This window comes from Chroicocephalus ridibundus, chromosome Z (genome assembly GCF_963924245.1).
Source record: "Chroicocephalus ridibundus chromosome Z, bChrRid1.1, whole genome shotgun sequence".
NCBI classification, from domain to species: Eukaryota; Metazoa; Chordata; class Aves; order Charadriiformes; family Laridae; genus Chroicocephalus; species Chroicocephalus ridibundus.
This window is the reverse complement of record NC_086316.1, coordinates 74459407-74482434: the sequence shown is the minus strand read 5'-3', so window position 1 is coordinate 74482434 and position 23028 is coordinate 74459407. Positions and strand designations below refer to the sequence as shown.

The 23028-nt window shown below is 41.7% G+C and overlaps 2 protein-coding genes across 2 annotated transcripts in view; one reads left to right on the top strand and one right to left on the bottom strand.

The window, feature by feature from the left end:
- Positions 1 to 10629, bottom strand: part of MTMR12 (myotubularin related protein 12) — a 38196-nt gene extending 27567 nt beyond the window's left edge. Inside the window, exons 1-3 of the mRNA XM_063320359.1 lie at positions 10436 to 10629; positions 2255 to 2309; positions 890 to 1029 (exon numbers count right to left, since the gene is read on the bottom strand). Coding sequence (XP_063176429.1) covers positions 890 to 1029; positions 2255 to 2309; positions 10436 to 10495 — 255 coding nt within the window. The 5' untranslated portion in view covers positions 10496 to 10629. The remainder of the gene's footprint in view (positions 1 to 889; positions 1030 to 2254; positions 2310 to 10435) is intronic.
- Positions 1 to 23028, top strand: part of TARS1 (threonyl-tRNA synthetase 1) — a 533465-nt gene that overhangs the window by 120748 nt on the left and 389689 nt on the right. The window lies entirely within an intron of this gene.

Genomic DNA, 23028 nt, shown 5'->3' with positions numbered 1-23028 from the left:
CTTAATTTAACATTTAAACTCCATGACATTTTACCCCAAGAAACTTCTGACTACAATCAAAATGTGTCAAATCATATTCTCATTCTTCTTCACTGTCAAGATCACCTTGCACTCAAGAACGATATAACAGGCCCTCCACTTTTATTACCTAAGTGGACCAGACCGCTTCAGATGCTTAGCACGTCAAAAAAGATATGGCATTATTATTTCCCTTTGACAGCTCAATTTGAGCATCTAAAAGGAAACAAGATTCAACTAATTTCTAAGATCTGTGGGCTTTTTAGCTTTTTTGATGTTGTCAACTCAATAATACCAGGTTTTTAAATCTTTGCAGTCAACACCTGACTTTGAACGGAATAATTCAGAGCTTTACTGAGCCAAACAAACAATTACCTAGAGCATTTCCACTGAACATCAGCTTACTCTGTCTTGTGTAGCCCTGCAATGGTTCTGCAGATGTAGCCCAAAGTCACACAGCTGTTATACAACTTTATAAGTATGTTTGACATTTACACTCTTGCAATTACTACTAGATAAGTAGTCAGAAATCAGATGTAAACAAAGTGTTGATTTTTTTTCAAAACAATTAATTCTTTTAACTTAAGCCTCACAAAATTACCAACTCACAAGATACAGAGTTATAAACTATGCCTAATACAAGCGTCCACATATAGGCTAGCACCATTTTTACTTAGTCATTAGAGCTTGAAGAAGGATCTGCATAGACCAAGCAAATGCAGACTGACTAGAATTAGTGAGCAGCCATTAAAACTTTTTATAAATCTACATTTTTTCTGTATCCTTATGCAAGGGAAACGTAAGATTTAGTTAGAAACAGTATATGTCTTAAGAGCCCGTTTGATCATAATTAGAAGACTTGTCTTCCTACATTATCATCTGAAGCAGAATCATCATCAAGGAAAGCAATCTTGAAGTTTGTGCATACAAGTTTCCCATAGGTGCCACGATTTGATCCATCTTCTTGTACATACTTGTATACCATGTTTGCCTCGCAAAGCAGCAGTTCACCTGTATAAAAGAAACACTGACTTGCAACATAACTGACATTTGTAATTGAATTATTTCAACTGTTATCTGAAACTCAGCATTAACTTCCTGACAGATTCTCATAGTTGTATGCCTGAAGATATTTCATCGCTGTTATACAAAAAGATTAAAAGGCAGCTCCTGGGATCAGTACACTAAGAGCCTTTCAGGTTATTAACACTATCCAAGATGGACTGAACACTGTTCAACTGCACACATTTAGGAGTTCTGTAGCCAGAGGTACAGAACTGTATCATTGCCTACTCTAGGTGGTAGGAGAACAATGCCTGGAGTTGCAAAGAGCAATCATAGGAGTATGTATTAAAAAAAAAAAACACCACCAAAGCCCACCGTAAAGTAGTTAATACAGTCAATAAACAAGTTGAAAACTAATCCAATTTTCCTAACTGCTAAACTCTAACAATGCTGAAACATTTGAGTCTGTTATTACAAGTTCATCTTAGTTAATTTTTCATAGCTTTGACTGGAGTTGTTGCTTATTTCACAAGTCCTAAGGCTATTTTAAAGTTCTTAAACAGAAGTTTGTATAAATGATGGTCAATGAAGTTCAAATCTTAAAATAAGCAGGAACTGAACTTTAAGAAAGTAAAAACAGGTTTTCATAGGTATAATCAGCCAGACTTCTGGTCTTTCCTATAAGGTGCAGAAAACCCAACAGAACAATACTCATTTATTCTAAGCTTTTACTTATATTTTATCTTAGTAATTTCATCTTTCCTGATCTTGGAAAACATTTTTTTAACAATAAAGAGTTGTAAATTAAAAAAAATAAATCTTAACAGGGAATGAGGCATCAAAGGCCTAAGTAACTCATAGGAGAAGCAAAGCAGCTAGGAAGTAAGTTTCCACTAGTTCTTGATCTTCAGTTCCCAAACAAGCAAACGCCTAACTTCATCTTTTAAGACAGAGGGCATACTGAAGTACAGACAGTTCTCCACGGACAGCTTACCAGAAGATACTGTACTCTATAAAAATTTCAATGTTTCTACTGTTTTCAACAACCCATGCAGAACTGGTATTTAACATTTCAACCTGCATGGGTTGTTACACCAAAACCTCTATTTTACTACTTGGGACACTGATGTCATATAAGTGTTTCTGCACAGATATGGGAATATTTAAATATTGTTTACATGATTTTTCTTTTTTATTATTTAATTCTAATAATACAATCTACAACAGTTACCTGGTAATAAGTGAGGATTTACTTCCTTTTCTGTGGGTTCCTTTATGTGTATTTCCTAAAGAGAGAAAGAATAATTATCACTTTGCAAAGGTCATGCCTTCAACACATGCTGTAAAAAAAAAAAAGAACCCTCCCTCTTAAATTTCTTACATTCTAGCAAACAGGCAAAATAAAATTAAGGAAAAAACTTCCTAACTTAAGGATAACAAGTTTGCATTATGATCCTTCTGCTAAAGGTAAGTAGTCTACTAACTACATAATTAAGCCAATGGTTTGACACCCAGTGTCAGTTACATGCAATTGTGAACACAAAAGGAAATGTATTATTTGTATATTTAACAGACAGAAATAAAGCATTACCAATATTTTTTAAGTTCTCTCAGCACATGCAAATGGATAAGCATAAGCTTAGTATTACAACACCATCTCCCAGAGTTCATTCATAAACTTTTCCACATATGACTTAATATTTGTTTCTAATGTACCCTTCACAATTTTTCAAGCCTCATCCTTCATTATCTGTTTCTGATTTTCTTACATGTCTTACTGCAATCAAAGTACAAAAGTTACTCAAACAGTACTACCTTATAGGGAAAGGGATTTCAGAATCTCAGAGCCAAGAGGTAAAACTAGTCACAGGATATCCTTTAGTTTGGACCCAGATTGCACAAAACAAACCTATTAAACTGTCAGTATCACTTATTCTACCCTTGAGGCACTGATAGTTGGGCTAAAATCTTCAGCTGAAATACTATTAAACTAGAGGACATGCTACACCCTTCCTGCTCAGCCAGTTCAGAACTTCCTCCTCCAAATCATTTCACATGCACTGGGGTCTTTCTGGAAAACTATTAGTTAACTGGGAACCTCCCTGGGGCCACAGCAGCAAGCAAGCTAATTTTAGTTTGTCACCAGCATCCAAAGTCAGATATTGCAAATCACGGCAAGCAATCAAAAGGAGACATAAGCAATAACAGTTTTTCTGGATTAAATACAGAGAAACAAAAGCCCCTGAGAGCATAAAAATAAACCCCCTTTGCCATTCATATAAACACTGGCACTCAACACTCAGAAGATCTAAAACAAAACTCGAAGGCTCCATAGCAAAACTAAAACCACCAGGAAACCTTGTCATGAGAACAGCAGAGACATTCAAGACAGGTTGAAAAGAGGTAAAGGTTACAAAATGAAGTGGTGGTGGTGCAAAGAAAGAAATCTGTAACTACAGCTGGCAGCTAAGAAAACAAAATACAATGTGCTGTATCCGACTTCTAAGTCTGGATGTTGTAAAAATAAATTTTAATCAAAGTTCACACTTGTCAGCTAAATACATTACTACATAAACATGGCTCAAACTGAACACTACTGCTGCATTCAGAGAAGAAATACATACACGTTTTCCCAATGCTGTCTGTTCACGACTGGCAGCACTAAGCTAAACTTTGGGTCTACTAGTGCCTTTATAGCTATGCCTTCTACTATCACCATTTGTGTGCAACTAAATGCAACACTGCTCACAAATTACAGGCCAACAATCAGTGCTACAGAATAGTAAAGTAGTATACTCACTAGGCGTTTCCCCAGTAACTTTTACTTTGGGAGATATTATAAGGCATGTAATAACTACTGTTTATGTATACGCACTTCTTGAGCATTCATACTTATTGCCATGAGTACCTGTTTATACTAGTGTTGGCAGATAAGACCAAAAATAAAAAATATTTGAACCCAGAGAAGTTCTTTGAGCTTACATCCGTTTGTTAAAATGCAATTAACCTTTTATAACACATAGGCACAGAGGCAAATAATTTTAAAGAAGTGCTTTGGGTTTTGGTTACAAGTTAAATTGGTTATCTTCTGAAAGGAATTAGAATTTTAATTAAACAGCAGCACAGCAGAATAGAGACCTCGGTCAAACACAGATCAGCTTGCAAAATCCAGTTTCACTCTTCATTGACAAAAACCCACAGACATTGAAGTACTTACTATAGGCAGAATTCCTATAACATGTAACAGCTTCCAAGAGCTGAGTACCCAGAAGAGTTCTGTTTGAAAGTCAACACTTATATTCCCATAATAAAATCATAAATATTTTGAAGACATACACACTAGGGATAGCCAGAATGCAAGCCACGAACATTGCTGAAGAATCCAAGCTGCTGCACTCATTTATCAAAGAAGGATATTAAAATACATTAAATTCTACTAATGTCACATTTTACATTTGCTCTTTAAAGAGAGAAGGCAAAGGTCTTCATGAAGAAAAGTTGTTAACGCACCATGAGTCAGCGCAATTTGTGTAGGAACCCATAAACTTAGCTAATACCTCCACTCTGTTTCAACTTTATTTTTCTAATGGATTTCAGTTTGGGGGCACCACAGATCCTTGTCCTAACTTAAGAGCCTGCTGACACTAAAACACACGCTTCTCAAACACCCCCTTTAATCAGTCATACAGTTTGTACTCACCCACCCACTCCTTTTATGCCCGTGTTCGCCTGACTGCATGGTGAGGTAATTTGGTTCATAAGATCAGCCGGAAAGTCTGTTCTTGTGCTACATTTGGTTTTGTTGTTACTGCCTATTGTTAGCAGAATTGGCTCATCAACAGGTCAGATGAGCACAGAAACAAAAGAAAGGGAAGCAGCAGAAGCAAGTCTCTCCCTTTCCACAAGCTACTAAATCCACTCAGACCTCAGGAAACTTCACATTCTGACTATTTGTTAAAGTTAAGCACTTTCCACGTATGACCACTGAAAGCCATGCACAGCTCTAGACAGATACTTCTTCCATCTGTAGCTTCCCAGTTCCGAATGCCACAAGCAGCATCTTGGCACTTCTTACTCAAGATACAACACAGGAAACCCTACTACCAGCAACAGTTCAAAGCAGATACCCATAGGACACCATGCAAGTGAGGAATGATGGAAACAAAGGTTTTAGAAACTTCTTACTCAGAGATGTTTCCCAGCTGTGTGCTTACCTTGTGCTACATAACTTTTTCCAGGTTATCAGGGTAAACTGGTACAGCAACACCCCAAAATCATCAATTATAAAAGTAGAGAGTAACAAACCATACCAAAACTGCAGGCTAACATGTCATCCTATACTAAATCAAAACGCATCATCCTTCTCATTAGTTCAAAACTTCAGCTGATAGCACTACGAAACCATGAAATGCCAGGGAATGGACACACCATGCCCTTGCAGAATCTCTGCTTTAACAGGGGGGAGACAACACAATAGAAAAACTGTTTTACTTAAGGAAAGGCTCACCTCTTCTTTTCTTCTTGTTTTTTACCCAATTACAGGGAACAACTGCACAGTTGGCAATACACAGGGACTACATTCAGCTCTCCCACCAAAAAAAAAAAAAAAAAAACATGTAAAGGGGATAAAATATATTCCTCAAGCCTGTCTGGAGGGACATGTCTTTCCCAAATGAAAGAGCCACCACGTGTGAGGGAACATCGAGTTAAGGCAGTAAGATCAAGTAGCAATTATGCTATATTAACAAGGTCCTAACTTCCTGCTTTTTCTCCTAGAGCCATTATTGAGAGCAATTCCTCACCTCCCACTCCACAGGGAAGCAAATGACTGTGGACTAAAAATAAGTAAAAAGTGAAAAACATTCCCTGCATGCTAGCATCCAGATTACTCTTGTCAGAGAAATCGTTTTGTTTTTTTAAAACCAGTATTGCAAAATACGTATATAGGCCTATTGATACTGGATATTGCTCATCAGTCTTAGCAGAGACCATGCATGCAGCCGGCAGCTGCAAATTATGTGCTATGAGCGCTGAATCCACCTTACACCATGGTAATGTTTCCATTTATCCATATCTGGATATTTGTGCTAGCGGTTCATTCCAACAATGGAAAACAAGATTTTTTAGTACACATGCTAGAAAAAACATTGTTTATTAGATTCGCGTAATGAAGGAACCAGTTATCACTTCTAGGGTTTCAAGAGCACTGGCTGAAACATACATTCTTTCAAGGCTGACAGCAAACAGTAGTGCTGTGAGAACACAGGATATTCTACTGTTATTATATAGTTTTCCACAAGAAATCTCTCTACAGGAAAGCTCTACATCATGGCAAGGTTTGCTGGGAACCTCCGTTTTTTCTTACTTATACTTCACTAAAAGACTAACAAAGGACTGAGACAGCTTTATCAGTTCAAAAAGTCAAACTGTACACTGAAATACTTGCAAGTTAGTTGTGGTGCTCCAGCAAGTGAATACAGTATTCCTGAGAAAAATAAATCCAACTTATAGCTAGGAGTTCCACTTGAATTGCACGCAAAAGAGAAAATACCTGTGCACTGCTTAGCATAGATATATTTTGTATGCAGAAACAAACCACAATACATATTTGGTATTTTCTGAAAGACTATTTCTTGGTCAAACAAGCCCAATCCCATGTTGTATACCATACAATCCAGAAGAGATACTTACTACACTTTAATAACAGTGCTAAAAATAATCTCTAAGTGCTTGTTTTCCTTCCTTTCATGGCTCCATTATCCAATAGCCCATTAGATCATAGCGCATGTTTTCCATGTCCTTTTCATCTTTTATCCTTTCCTCTTTCCTTACATTGTCCTGTCCATCTCCTCTGACTTCAACACCCGGCTTCCCCCACGTCAGCCCAGAGCCCAGCTGTTCACTTTGGTAACTCCTATCCCTTATGCCACCCTTCAATTCCATCGCCCCAATTTAGAAGGAGCGCCATGCTATTTTAAAAGTGACCACTACAGAACACACAATACTGTACCAAGATTTACAAGCAACAAGTATCTATAATGGTTATGAGCTAAAGCAATGCATAGTTTGAGAGACAAAGCACAAGAGATATGAAAGTTACCCCCACAGCTCAGCAGCCTGAGGTGTACTCCAGATTTCAGAGAAAAGCAGGAAGAAGCAGAACAAGCTCTTTTAAAGTTTAAGGGCTAACAGAAGAACTAATATCCTATAAGCATTAACATGAAGGATTTAACTTTTAAGAATACATGCGCAGAAAGTAACATCAAGCTTCAAATCAAGCTTAATATTTACTTTTTTATTCAAATTAAGATTTTTAAGGAAAATACAATCCAGCTTGTTTGCCTTGTAAATACTTTCAGTTTTGAAATATTAGAATTAGAAATAATGAAGTAATTCACTGGTTCTTTTTCCTATGTCTCCATAGACAAATTATTCCTAGTCTATGATCAGACATGTCAAAACATTGACTTTATACACGAGTATTCACCCCACTTCCTGCAGAGAAGCCAAGTCTGTCCTGAGGGGAAGCGTGTCACTAATATCAACATCCTACGGTCTCGCTCTCAACAGACCATTGATTGATCTGTGGTTCCATACAGCAGAGCATAACTAGGTTATATTTAGTCATATGTCAAAAACACCACTTTTCCAGACATTCTGGGGTTTCACAGCGGAAATAACTTCTGTTCCTTTAATAAACAGCATTTTCTGTTCACTCCTTACTTCTATCTTGCCATATATCAACATGAATAGAGTTCCTGTTTCTTTTCACATTCAAATAAACAAACCTCAAAAGCAGTTTAAAGCTAACTTAATTTTATTTTTCTGAACATTACACAGTGTGTCCTTCAGGTATTTGAGGATGGACTAAATAACCTGAGGCTGGAACAAAACCCAGCTCTGCATTTTCTTACTGTAACGCTCCCCTAATCTAGAAGCAACAGCTTTAGGTCTCAAACAACTTTCCAGGTGAACAAGGACAAGCCCATTGACTCTGGAGGTTGCAAGCAAGGAGGACTACAGCATAACACTACTATATTGCTCTGTATTGCACAGCAGTTGACAGAAAAAATCTTGTTGCAAGTCGTAAGTATAGAGGTTCCAGACAAGTCCATCATTAACTCAAATGCCATCTAGATGTAAACTCAAGCTTATGAAGTCCCTGAACTGCTGTTTCCCACCTTTTGACAGGGTATACCACAGGAAGCATGATACTAAACACAACTGTCGCCTATGCTCTTCCTCAAGCACCTGCTACACAAAAAGACAGGATATTAGTCTGCTCTAGTATGGCAGTTACACTACATTGATGAAAGGAAAGCTCACAGTTGACAAAACTATTTTGCACATAAGAGGGACTGAAGTATCTCCACTGTTCCATCAGTCTAGCCCCAATTACAAATTTCAACTACATGAAAGTTAACAGGTAGTGGAAATTTGTGTTCAGAAAGTTATTTTTCTCACACACATATGGAATACAGTTCCTTAAGACATGCTCACTTCTGCTTATTTTAGGATATCTAATCAACATGTTTTTTCCAGATCCCCAATTAGCATCACAGGTTTCATCACACATCTAGAGTTTTACTTTTAATCCTCATAAAAACCACTAAAGTCTTCAGCTTCCTATGTAACCACCTTTTTTTTTGCAAAAAAAAAAAAAAAGCAATATCCAACAGAGCAGAGTTAAACTTGCTTTACTTGCTACTGGAATCTGACCTGTTTCACTGAGCTTTTGAAGCTGTGAAAGAGACACCAATTCTATGGCAGAAGCCAGGCCTATATTTCAAAGCTTCTGCTGCAAGAGCCCGTGAAATTCTTAAATTTACGTGCATCAAGAAGATAGTTAAAAGCTGCATGAATAAGTAAAGTGAATGTCTGCAAGCACAGTTGCATCAGGATATTTCATTAAGAGCTTCATCTTCCAGTATTAAATACCTTCATTATTCTTCCTGCAGCCATCAGGATCATACTTGAAGAGCTACATTACTGTAGTTATAATCAAGTTAAAGTGCTCTTTATTGTTTGGTATCTTACTCCACTGCCTATAGTTGACTTGCACCTTTTCCCACTGGCCACTTTTCCCAGCAAGCTTTAATCATCCGGCATGCTTATTTACACAGTGAAGTGTCTTTCAGTATGTCCAACAAGTGAATTTCTTACCTTCACAAAATTCAGTTCCTGTGTATTTGTACAACATACTTTCCTAAGGAGAAAGACTGACTTCACACAGAGATATATTTACTGACTCCAGAAATATTTGCACCTATCATTTACATCCATTTTCACTGGGAAATACAAGGCAGATAGAAAGCTTTTAAAGTAGACTGATGAAATTACAAGCCACCAGGGCGGAACAATGTGTAAAACCAAAGTTGCTACCACAAAACAAGGACATAAGTTTTCAACAGCACAGCTGACTTAGGCCATAATAACTCTGTGTTGTTATTTCAGATTTAGTGAAAAATAAAACCAGCAGATTCTCAAAGGTCCTATCAGTGACTAACTCTGTACTAATAAACAAGACAACCAAAAATCTCTTCCTTGAGAAGCTCTCAAGAGAATTAAACAATTAAGAAGAACCAGTTTGACACAGATTACAGAGAAGTATGGAGGGGAAAAAAAACAACAACCCCACAAATGGCTAGTTTTTATGAAGACTGTTTTTCCTAGAAAACAGATGTTTACAAGGAATAAGAATGAAGGAATACCGAATAATAATACTGATCTAATTCCATCTGCTAACAACATGACCTCCGTAAACTGAGTCTAAAGCCACTTCAGTCAGCCTGCCAACGTAAGTTTCAATAAATAAGTGAAAGGACAACAGGAAGAACAATGTGAGAGACATGCACAGCCAAGAGTTCAACATCGAGCTGTTAAGGAAAAAGAGAGCCAGGGCTTTGCAGCGACAGAACGGAAAACAAGCAGCTTGCAGGGGCAGAGGACACATCGGCAGTGATGTTAAGGGACAGGCGAGTCCCACCTCACAAGCCGAACCACCAGAATGACCTGGTCCCTGCTCATAAAAGCAATTAAAGGTAACGACCCCAAAAAAAATTAAAAAAAAAAAAAAAAAGATTAAAACTGACCAGCCAACTACCAATTTTTTTTTAAGCTCTCTACAGAAGCAACAAGCAAGAAGCTTCCCCCTCCTTCTCGGGGAAGCACCTTGGAGGCACCAGACCCCCGAAGGGCCACACCGAGCCCGCCCTGCCCCTGTCCCACCGCCAACCTCCTCACAGCGCCCGCGGAGACACCCCAGAGAGGGCCGAGGGGGCCCCGCCCCGCCGCCCGCCCGGCCGCGCCCTGACGAGACCCCCGGCCCCGGGGAGGGCTCCGCGCCGCCTGACAGCCCCTCCGCCTGCCTCCCCACGGCCCCCTTACGGGCTGCCGCCCGCCGGCCCCGCACCTCCGGGCTGATATAAGACACGAAGGAGGGCTTGGCCGCCTTGGCCCCGCTGCCCAACATGGCTCCGGCCGCCTCCCGTCTGCCCCTGGAGCCGGCGGCAGCACCGGCACCACTTCCCGGGACTCCCCCTCAGCGCGGCGGCGGCGGCAGCAGCGGCAGCGCGGGCGGTTGTATCCGGCGCACGTACGTGACCCCGCCCCCAACCCGGTGCCCGCCCGCCGGTCCTCGGGCACCGCCTCCCCGCCGCGCCCGTTCTCACTGGGCACGGCCGCTGTCAGTCACGAGCGCGCCCTCCTCTTATTGGCAGCGGGGGTGCCCCCACCAAGCCGGGCGCGGCCCGGGCGCAGGGGGGCGCTGTTCCCTATACCCCCGACGGGCCTGGGTCGGCAGCCACAGGGCCGGCAGCGGTGAACCACAGCATTGGGCGCTACTGAAGTGCTTCTGTCGGGGCCTGGGCACCTGGGTCAGCAGCCACAGGGCCAGGAATGGTGCCCCACTGCATCAGGCACCATTGAGGTGCCTCTGTCAGCACCTGGGGACCAGGGGCCTGGAGACCTGGGGCCCAGGTCAGCAGCCACAGGGCTGGGAGTGGTGCTCCACAGCACCAGGCACTATTGAAGTGTCTCAGTCAGTGCCTGCGGGTCTGGGGGACAGGGCCTGGGGCCTGGGTCAGCAGCCACAGGGCCAGGAGCAGAGCCCCACAGCACTGGGTGCTATTGAAGCGCCTCTGTCAGGGCCTGGGGGTCTGGGGGCCAGGGCCTGGGGCCTGGGTCAGCAGCCGCAGGGCTGGGAGCAGAGCCCCACGGCATTGAGCACAACTGAAGTGCCTCTGTCACTGCCTGGGGGCCTGGGGGCCAGGAATTGGGGGGCCTGGGGCCTGGATCAGCAGCCATGGGGCTGGGAGCAGAGCTCCACAGCACTGGGGGCTATTGAAGCGCCTCTGTCAGTGCCTGGGGACCAGCAGGCCTGGGGACATGGGGAGCAGGGGCTTGGGTGGGCAGCCGCAGGGCTGGGAGCAGTGCGCCACAGCATGAGGCGCTATTGAAGCGCCCCTGTCAGTGCTCGTGTGGGTGATGAGCGCCCAATTTTTGGTGCTTCCCGGGTGACGGCAGCGCATGAGTGGGGGGAGGGGGTGCCGCCACCTCCTTGGGTTCCTTCTCCCGCCGCTTGGCATGGCACCAGCAGCCTGTGTGCGAATGGAGTGTGTTCTGCATGGCTTGTCCTTTGGTGTGTGGCGTCCGGCTCAAGGTAACTGGCTTACCACTGAATTATTTCATTTTTGGGTAACAATGTCTTTTTTTGCATCACTACAAAGACTGTTTCCTGTTGTTTGGTCAAGTTGTCACTTTGTTTAAATCGACCTTCGCGCTGCTTCTTATGCAGCTGCAAAGCACCCATGTTGTATCCATGCATGCTCATAAGAAAACTCAAGTAAAATCTAAACGAAGCACCGAGACGCTGAGTTTTACTTACAGCAGGAGATGTGCACAGAAAATGACATAAAAAGGGCTTTTCATTAAAATAATCCTCTAAAATGACTCTAAATTTTTAGAGTATCATTATACACAAATTCTTATTTTATAAACATTATATACAATTTTTAGAGGAGTATTATATACAAAATTCTATTGAAATTTGTAAAGTATGGGGTTTTTTTGTAAAAATATTTCCATATAGTCTACTCTTCTTGGAGGATTTTTATCAATGCTGTAAAACTTGACTGCTGATACACTACAAGAAATCCTCTGCCCAATGCCTATTAAAGTGTTACAGCCTCAGCCTCCCTGGAATGTTGTCTTTGGACACTGTATAATCAGAGCTGTAAATAAACACCAGGTTTACCAGGTTTCTAGGTTACTTTTAAAAGCTTAACTTTTATGCGGGTACAGAACAATGCAAATATTGTGAACTGCCTGTGGCAGTGCAGCAGGACTACCCAGCAATTTAAATGACGAATGGTAACCCAGGTGACAATTTGCGTACAGAGTAGACTTTAGGGAAATATTTTTACAAAAATAAAACACACTTTACAAACTTCAATAGACTGTGGGACGTGAAAATGAATAGCTCCTTCAAATATTAATGATAAGCACTTTTTATATCACTCCCCCTCTTTTTGTGGTAATACTTCACTTTATTTACTTTGCTCCAAACCCAGACGTAGGAAAACTAAAGAAGAAAGAGAAAGAAGTACATGGAGTTGTTAGACAGCATTTATATAAATAAAATGGAATGACTGTTTTAATGCAGAAATAAATTATTTTTGCTATTTTCAGTGTCAAGGAATGAGAAGTCTTTTGGATTTAATCACCTTCTGCCTGAAAAAAAAAAAGAAAAACTCAGAGATTAGGTTTCATGAGTAGTTTTACAACAAAGACTATTCTGGTATGGGATCCCACGCAAAAGATCTCTCACGTTTCACTCCACAGCTGCTTCCACATCATTCCTTCACACTGCATCTGACCTCAGCTGCATAGGCCAAAAGCACAGCCCAGGAGATTGCACTGGTGTAAATCTAGGGTTGGGGGAAAACTGGGACAGAACTCCATGCTCTCTAGTGCATTAAAATGCACAAAGAAAGACAATAGCACTGTAAAAAAAAAAAAAAAAGTATTTTAAAACTGAATTTACAGTGGCAACAGCAGGATTACCTCCAAGCACGCCCTGAAGTTTACAGCAGACTGAGGCAAAAAGCAGCTACTTACTGGCGTAGCGCATCTCAGAGAGGAAGGGATGTTTTGACCCCAGGCCAGAGTCTTAACTCCGATGGGAAGTGCAAAAGAGCTTTAATTCCCACAGAGCACATGGGAATACATTCTTCAACATCTCATCAAAAAAAGCCCTACATCCCCCAAATTGGAATGTAATCACTGTTCTGCATCAGCAAAATATCCACATAGTCCCACGTCCTGTCCTTTGTAATGGACAGGGAGTGCTCCTTCCTGGGGCTTGCTCCCCAAGCTGCCAGATGTGCTGGGCTGAACCCATCGTGGAAGGGATTTGAATCCCTTTTCCTGGAATTTGAGGGCCAGTTTCGGATCCCCACTTCATCAGTCAGCGTGTTCATCTTTTCTGGAATGGAAGAAACAAAGCTACCAAACGTGCAAATTAACTTAACTCAGAAAATACATTGGCCTCTGAGAAGGCCAGCTGCAACCCAAACATTGTGCCCCAACCCATTACAGAGCACCAAAGGCTGCGGGGATCTTCCCCTTCCCCAGGACACTTCTGTGCAGTCTTCTCCCTTTCTCTTTTAAAATCTCGAGCACCTGTGAGGAGCACTCGCCAAAGCCAGTCACCGGATCCCAGCAGGTTCCCCCTGCAGACAGTGGCAGGAAATCGGCTCCTTCTGAAGGTAACGAGGGTACCCAAATAAACTCCTGGTTCAGAAACAGCTCTGAGAGTCTGCCTGGTGCTCAGGGCACCTCGGGAAACCAGCTTGGCCAGGCTCTTCTGAGCGTCCCCCTTCCCCACCTCGTCTCTACGCTCCCTGTGTAGTCATCTACCACCTCTCATTTACGTATTTATATGTTAAATTTTCTGTTGTTTTCACACGCCTGCTCCCTCCAGCATTTTTACTCTGTAATGTGTTTCTGAATCGCCCCCTCCCTGCGAGGAAATAAGGTTGTTCAGCATTGTATCATTTGGGGTTGTTCTCATCACTAACGAAAACTTTTTAAAAAATCATTTCCGCAACAAATTGAAGTTCCTCGGGTGGTGCATTAACAGGATCTGTCTTCCCACGTTACTTCTAAATGGGAAGTCCTTTTCCAAGCTGCCAACGACTTCTGTCCATTGAAAAATGAAAGTGAGCTTATAAAATAATGTCATTTAATTTTGCTCAATTCTAAATGTATGACAATGGCAGTCATGCAAATGTTGAAGAGTAAAACTTCCAAAAAGTCAAGTTCTAGTTTGTCTGTGGTGGGTAAAGAACACACTGTCCCCATGTTATCCTGATATTTCGCATTCTTTCTAAAAACATAATCACGTTATTTACCTTTAAAGCTGTCTGCAGGAGGGGAACTCACAGACCAGCTCTACCCACGAACAGAGATTGCTTTGTTTAAAAACTTTACATGCCATTAATTTGAGTAATTCTTTGGGCTGCATTCTCAGCTGGGCCCAGGCTTGGTGAGAACAGCTGATGGAGGGGATCACAAAGGAGCTGTTTGCAGCTTTCCTATGAGTTTTCTTTCAGGGATTCTCTTAACTACAGCAAGTTGCACATCATATTTTCCTTTGTGGCAGTCCTCCTCATCAGGATTGCCTTGGCTCTGGGGAATGAGTAGCCTGGATAAGGCATTATCCCAGGCAGCATCTCCAGTGCAGCTGACAAAGGTCACCGAATATGGCTTTATGCCACATTTCAGCTTTTCTGACCCTGGGGCTTTGCAAATCTTGCTTTCCTGGGGACTCCCAAGGGTGCTCGGGTGGGCAGGGGTTCAGGTCACTGTGTCTTGTGGTTGCTTTGATGTAGGTTAGGCAGGTGTAACGAATTAAGTGTTAAAAGCCATTCCTGAGCCTTGAGCAAACTTGCATGACTACGCCTGAATTTCTTCTCCCTATTTCCTCATTTTGAAGGAAACAAAGGGAGGTTTTTGCCCTGACATAGACCTATAAAAAGCATGGATGTGTGCAGAGCTTCCATTCCAGAGTGGTAAATCACTGGCAGGACTCCCCCTTTGACTTTGCACCATGTCTGGATCAAGGTCTGGAGATTGCTTTTAGTAATTACGCTTCCAATAGTGACACAAAAGATTTTGAAGTAGCAGCTGGAAAGAGAATCCCACAAAGTTACCATTTGCCAAGGCTCCACAATCCTCTTTTTCTATCCAGAAAAGCTACCTGGGTAGAATTTGGAGATTTTTATGGCTTTATGCTTGCCTGGGCATTACCAGAACAATTGTCCTTAGGTGTAGAAATCTCAGTATTTCTATAGTATATGCATAATTAGTCTGACACTTCCCAGAGTGTCGCAGATGGCCGTGCACGCTCTGAAGGTAGCAGGTGTCCCAAAAGTGTTGGATTTACCCCGAGTATACAGAGATTGGTTATGCATGCTGGGTCTGATACTCCTTATTTCTATTGTTCAATTAAATAACTCAGTTTCGGGCTTAGTATATTAAACAGTATGAGAGTACCACATTAAAGTAGCTGAAATCAGTATGCAAGAAATGTAGAAGACCTAAGATGAAGCTGGAAGTCGGATTACTGGAAATTATCAAAGAAAAAATCGGAAATGAAGAATGTACTGTGAAGTCCTTTGGGGAAAGGTCAGCAAATCAGACTGCCTATAAACAGCAATCAGCTATCTCTGCTTTACACAGGTTAAGATAATTTCCTATTAGAACTCATGTATGTTAGCATTATGCAAATTAAGACAATTCTATAAAGAAAAAGAAGAAGATAAAAGAAGGGCTCTAATCTAAGATTATGCTTTTAGCACCGGATTCACATTGACATTTTCATCTGCCATTACTTTCAGGTGTCCTTTGGGAGTTAGTTTCCAAATTTAGTTCAGATTTCATCCTTTACAGTCTGCCGCCTTCATAGAGAACTCCAAGGTAACATTTAGAGCAGTGGAATATAAGCATTCTCATTTACTAAGTGTATGTTCAGAGATTGTGTACTACAGTCCTATACGTGAATTCTTTATCTTTTATCTTTGTTGCAGTGTTCTTTCTTTACTGACTGTATTTTGTGTTTCAATGTTTTAAGCAGACTGTTCTGTTCATTTTGTGAGAACCTGATTTCTTTGGGGAGGTTTTTCCCAGTCAAGGGAAAGCAGCTCTCTACCAGGTTTCTTCAGCTGAAACCTCCGTCTCCGACTCCTGCACCATCCCGTGTCTCAGTCCGGGGACACCATGTGCCCAGTTCCTCCCTGAAGGTCGTTGAAGAGATGCATTTTATGTCTTAACTAAAGCCATCTGCAAGGTCTCACGTGGCCCCTTCATGACTCAGACGGCAAGCAGGAGTTCCTTCAGTGATAGCAATACAGACTACTGCAATTTCGTGTTCATCCCCTAGTTACTGAATGTTTTTGTTCTGCAAGGGCCTTCCAGAGCCAATGAGCAAGCTGAAATTTTAAGGCTTGGTCAAGTGATAATCTACATAGTAAAAGGCTGTAGAGAGGGGGCATTCCACCACTTACCAGTAGAAGCCATTTGGGGTGTATAGTGCCAAAACATGAATGCAGAAGACTGCAAAACTAAATTAACAAGTACATAATGAAGAGTAGGACAGAGGCATTAACTGCTGAGAACACACCCTGGACCATAGTGTTTACTTTAGTCATAGAGACGCAGCTGGGAATTACATGCTTTAAACTTAAGGATAGAAAGCAAAGTATTGCTATGAGAGCTCAGAAAATTGAGGGAACAAAGCACCTCACATCTAATAGCAAAACCACCCCCTTTTCTTAGCTACAAGTGGGAGAAGAGGAAGTGAGTAACTAATAACTCTACCCACCCAAGGAAGCATGGGTATCAGAAACAAGAACACAGGAGTAGGGAAGTTCCCCACCTTTTTTTAGCTGTCTTGAAAGCAAACACAATTACTTGTTCATGGGCACACAGACTTCTTTGTTGTGTGGTGAACCTCTTCCTTTTGTTCTTCAGAAGGCTATGAATCCAAATTACTTCAGTTAGGAGACTTCTCCTTAACACTACTCAAAGGGTGAGCCAACATCCATCTGTATCAGGAGAAAGCCTGTGCCACGGCTGGATGTGAGGCAGAATTAAATCAGGGCTCACCTCTCACCCTCGTTTCTTCTCAACCTGCAGATGCTGAGGATCATAAGATCTTAGAAAGCAAGTAAGAAAATTGGATATATGGTCCTCCTGACATCAAAGAGCTTGAATGGACTATTGGAATGTCTTGGAATGATCCCCAGGAAAGAAAAGATCAACATTCAGCTCCCAATTTGGATGCCAGTCCCTGAGCTGGGTGGAGGAAAAAGTTGCCAAGGGTTCCTTGCTGGAGTTACTGGGCAGCCCTGATTCTTTCTGCCCAAGTAACTTCTCCAAACACAATGTGGTTGGAAAGTCCTTGGGGAAGATTTCCAGCTATCAATCACCAGCTGAGAATGTGGTCCCTCTAGTTAAATAGCCCTCCCTTGTAGGACTCCTTGTGCTGGACATGAGGACTTCTGCTCTGGGAGGAGAGAAGCCAGTGAGAACTGTTCTGTGTCCAAGTCATAGGGTAAAGGACAGGCAGGTTCCACTGTATCCGTCGGGAGAAATATTCAGTATTAGGCCTAGTGAGTAGCCTTGTCTCTTTGTGAAGTACACATAGAGACTTGAAGCTTTTGCTAGTGGCATCTTGTCTCTTCTGTTCTTTCCTTTAGCGGTGAAAATGTATCTGGTGCATGACTGAAGTAAAACATGTGCTTGTTTTACTTTGCCTACCAGGACCTTGACATGCTCTTGGCTTTGATTTCCTAATGAAAAATGCATGTGCCAGTCAATAACCATGTATCTGGGGTAGTGACAGAAGCCATCCAGCTAAATGCTCATGCTGTCATCCCCAGCTCCCCTACAGCTGCATACACAACTGAAAATTCCAGGCCAGATAATTTAAGAAACAGGCATAAACCTACCCCTTAAGGAAAGCTACATGCTCTTTAGCAGAAACTAATGATAAACCACAAACGTTGAGTCTAGAAGTTGGCTCTAGCTTCCCGTTTTTGTCCCTGACTCGAAAACGACCTTTGTCTAAGCAAGGTAAATCTTTATTTGGCTGAGACAAATGATTCTTTGAAGCAGCAAACCTTGTAGAAGCAGCAAGTCTTATAAAAGAAATCCATAAAACTGTATCTTCTTTCTTCCGTGTTAGCAACTGTCTTTGATTTGCTATAACATTTTTCTCCAGAATTGCTGTGGTTTTCACCTCCAGGCCTTTGGAAAGTTTTGTGACCAAACTTTCTAGAATTAAAACATATTCATGCTGATGTCTGCACAGGAATTTGGCACACCTGGATGTCAGATGGGTATTTGGAAACATTTGTCTCAGGGACTCTAGAACTCACCTGTGTTTCCAGAACTCCAGAAGGTTTTTCCAAGGAAATAAGTTATTTTAAATCTTCTATTCTTTTCTGATGCGTGGGCAACATCTGTAGAGGGACTGCTCCTAAAGGGAATATATAAACCAGCAGAGAGTTTGTGGAAGTTTCTTGTGTGGACTTTGTTGCAAGCCCTTGGCTTTTTGTTTTCTCTCACTCTGCTTCGCTGCTCCTAAGGAAACACTTCAGCCCTGGCTGTTCCTGTAATAAGAGCTCTGAATTGGTCATACAGCTTGTAAATTGGCACATCTCATGCTTTTGGATATGCTGGAGAACATGCTGGGGACATTAGTTAAAGCCTCCAGAATCCTGATTTATGATTTACCACTGCCATATGAGGAATTCTTATCCTGAATCTATTGCCCTGAAATGACCCCTGGCAGCAGCTGCAAGAAGTTTCTTAAGAAACGGATGCAAGGAAACAAAAATGCCTAATTGCATCTGAAACGTCCCTCTCCTCCTGTTGCCAGTGATTTACCAGATATACTCTTCTGACATTCATTTTCTCAAGTATTCCTTTATAACCTCTTTTTCAGTTCACCTTCCTCAGCAGGAATCCTTACCTGGGAGAACTTCTATAGCTCATTTCTTATTTGCAGCCCCCCAGTGACTCTGGACAAATTGAATCTTCTCCTGTGCCTGCTCTGAAATGTTTCAGTTCTTTACCCTCAAAAGTATTTACTTCTAATTTATTCATGAGATAGTGCTGATTGCGTTTCTAACTACTGCTCTCTCCTTAAGCACTAGCAGAGATTTTGTATTGGGTTTTGCTGCCATGGCAACTTAGCTGCATATTTATTTATTTATTTATTTTAAAATTCTTTTAAAATGCATTCTTTGGCAATAGAGAGGAATGCTGGAGTAGCAGAAACATCACAGTTTTTCGCTTTGTGCATTTCACAGCTAGGGGAAAATCAACTCTGCCTTTCCAACTGGAAGCTGCTGCTTAACGACACAGCGCTCTCTGCTGTCGTGAGCACATGGAGATGTTTCAAATATTAGCCCAGCTAAACCTGTTGACTTGCTGTGTAACACTGCATTGTTTTTTTTTTTTAGTGGGTTTTTTTTTTTTTTTGGCTGTGCAGCATTCGTTTTGATTTCCAAGTGTTTGGAGAAGGGTGCTCACACACTCCCCAATACTCTCCTCTCCGTTCACACGTAAGGGAGCAAGGCACGGACACGAGATGCATGGTTTTGTCTGTGAAATAAAGTACGATAGACGCATGAAAGGTCAGTCCCTTCTCTTCATCTTTCCCTTCACCTTTCCTCCCAGCTCATTTGTGGGGACATTTCATGTAACATTTATTAACACCTGGCCTAAACCATTTCAGCCTTAACCTCCTCAATCACCTGGCACTTCTTTTTTCCTCTCTGTGGAGCACTGCAGTTTCTGCATGGGTGGCAAATCACATACTGCACTAGGTCTTCTCTCTCTATGAAATAGAGTCTTTCTCTTCATTTTCCCCCACTATTTTTGTAGTTTGTAGCTGACTGTTTTACTACTTGATGTAACTTTTCTTTCATTTTTATTTTAGCTTTGATTTGTAGCTCTCTAATGGCCTTCCTCATTTTATTTCTTCAGTTCAACCCATTTATTCAGTTCTGTTCTCCTTTCTGATAGCATTTTTCTTGTTTTTTTTTTTCCCTCTTTCTTCTCAAAGTCATAATTCACTCAAAGACTACTTCTTTTCACTATAAAAATGCAGCTATTGAGGCAATTGATTGTCAAAAGGAAAAAGGCTGGGAAGAGCGGCTTGCTAAAATATGTGTGCCCTTCGTTCTGTAAAAGACCACCAAAATGATAATGAACTTGAAACAGGATACATTATTGGAAACAATACATTTGGGAATGAACATGTGTTGGTTGACACTCTTGATACCTGTGGCCACAGAAAGCTGGTTGCTCTGTATGAGAAATGATGGGAAACATTGTTCCGTTCAAGGTATTTCTCAATGATCTGGATGCAGGAGTTGAATGCACCGTTAGCAAGTTTGATGACACCAGACTGGGAGGTGCTGTTGACTCTCTTGAGGGACAGCAGGCCTTGCAAAGGAATCCAGATTGGAGTACTGAGGAATGATTAATGGGATAAAATTTAACAAATCTAAATGCCGGATTCTGCACCTGGGACAGAGTAACGCCGGCACAAGTACAGCTGGGAGAGGAGCGTCTGGAGAGCAGCCCTGCGGAAAGGGATCTGGGGGTGCTGGTGGGCAGAGGCTCCATGTGAGCCAGCAGTGAGCCCTGGCAGCCAAGAGGGCAAACCGCATCCCGGGGTGCATCAAGCCCAGCACAAGCAGCTGGTGAAAAGAGGGGACTGTCCCGCTCTATTCAGCGTTGGTGCCACCTCCCCTGGAGCGCTGTGTGCAGTTCTGTTTAAGAAGGATGTGAAGGGACTTGAATGCGTCCAGAGGAGGGCAACAAAGGTGGTGAGAGGGCTGGAAGGAATGTCCTGTGAGGAGCGGCTGAGGACTTTGGCTTGTCTAGTTTGGAGGGAAGGAGGCTGAGGGGAGACCTCATTGCTCTCTACAGCTCCCTGAGGGGCGGACATGGAGAGGGAATGCTGAGCTCTTCTCCCTGGGATCCAGTGACAGGACACATGGGAATGTCTCAAAGCTGCACCAGGGGAGGTTTAGACTGGACATTAGGAAGCATTTCTTTACCAAGAGGGTGGTCACACACTGGAACAGGCTTCCTAGAGAGCTGGTCGATGCCCCAAGACTGTCAGTGTTTCAGAGGCATGTGGGCAGTGCCCTTAATAACACACTTCTTTAACCTTCGGTCAGCCCTGAAGTGCTCAGGCAGTGGGACTAGATGGTTGTTGTAGGTCCCTTCCAACTGGAACTATTCTATTCTATTCTATTCTATTCTATTCTATTCTATTCTATTCTATTCTATTCTATTCTATTCTATTCTATTCTAATTCTATTCTGTTCTATTCTATTCTAATTCTATTCCTTCTCAACTTACAAAACAAACACACCAAAAAAAAATTATTGAAGTTACTGTAAGAAATTGGGATGGCTTTTAATTATCATAGGCACTTTACTGTGACCAGCATACTCCCTTGCTGATACTACAATGCTTCCTTCATCCCACCTTCCTGAAGTTGCAGTTTCACATGATATATCGGTGACACTCTGGATCACATCATCTCCATTTCTTAGAATTACCTACACTTTCCTCTCACGTGTGTAAATACATGGTATTTACCTAAACAATGCCATTCTAGATATCCTAAGGTATCTGAGGTATCCACAGGGGGCTGGCAGCTATGGGCCTGAACCCGTCCCCTTTTGGAGTGGCACATACCCTAGGAACATGCAAAATGACAGTAAACCCCTGTATTCAGGCACCGTCATCTCCCCCATTATGTTCTGACTCGCACTGTTAGCAATGCAGCTCTGCTTACTGTCTTACTAAGAAAACGTAAACTTGTATAACCAGCAAATCACTGGCAAATTTAAATATATGCCAGAAGTTACGTCTGTGATAAGGCTGTCTTACATATTCTGGACAGAACTTCCTAATCACATATGCATACAATTAATACAAACATAATGCAGCATGCAGAAAAGGAAAGAAAGAAGCTTATATAGGGAGCAAGGTTTGTGATTCTTATGTAGAAACAAGAGGCTTTTTGTCTCCCTTCTAATATTAAAGTAACCTTTTACTATAGAAAAAGCCATTTATTTTCTCTTGGTCAGCTATTCCATTCTGCAATCTTATATAGAAAACTTCAAAAATGCATAAAGATTTCTTGATGCCATTCTATGTTTCTTTGGATTTAGGCTACCTACATCTATTGATGTAGCATATACGTGAAAGTATTTAAGCTAGGCTGAGCATCTAAAAGCTGATAAACTTTAAACTACCCTGCAATAAATGAATTGCTGGCTTCAGAATAAATATTAATGGCCGTGGCTTTGCAAAATAGCTTAAGAAAACACGTATTAAAGAAGACAACTTTTAATGATGACCGTTGCTAATGCAGGTACGTTACGGCTGTGTTAAATGGGAAAGTGTGCACTGTGCAGGATAAAAATCCCCAGCAACAGCTGCCAACTGGGTACCAGTGAAAAACAATGACCTTTACCCTGTTAGAAACTTTAGACTTGCCCAGTATTACTAGGGCAGCATTTCTTAAAATGCTAACTGTAAAACATCAGAAAGCAGTTCAATAAACAACAGTGAACTTCTCTCAGTACTGGGAATATATATGCACATTTTCATAATCCAAATGAGAAAGTGGAACAAATGACAGAATACAAATTAACGGGTATTTACAGAATGAAGCCTTATTTTTGTTTGGATATAAATCAAAACCATTGTGATAACTCTGTAGATGACACTCCTTGGACTTCTTTTCTCCCCCAGAAGACTAGATGTCTGTTTCATCTTAAAAGGCTAAGTACCACACTGAAGGAAAAAAGAACTCTTGAGAAGATTTATAAAATAGTCACTCGGGAGAAAATTTAATTTGATAGCCTTTTTGACTAGAAAGCTCTTTGGCTTACAGCTTTCAGAGAA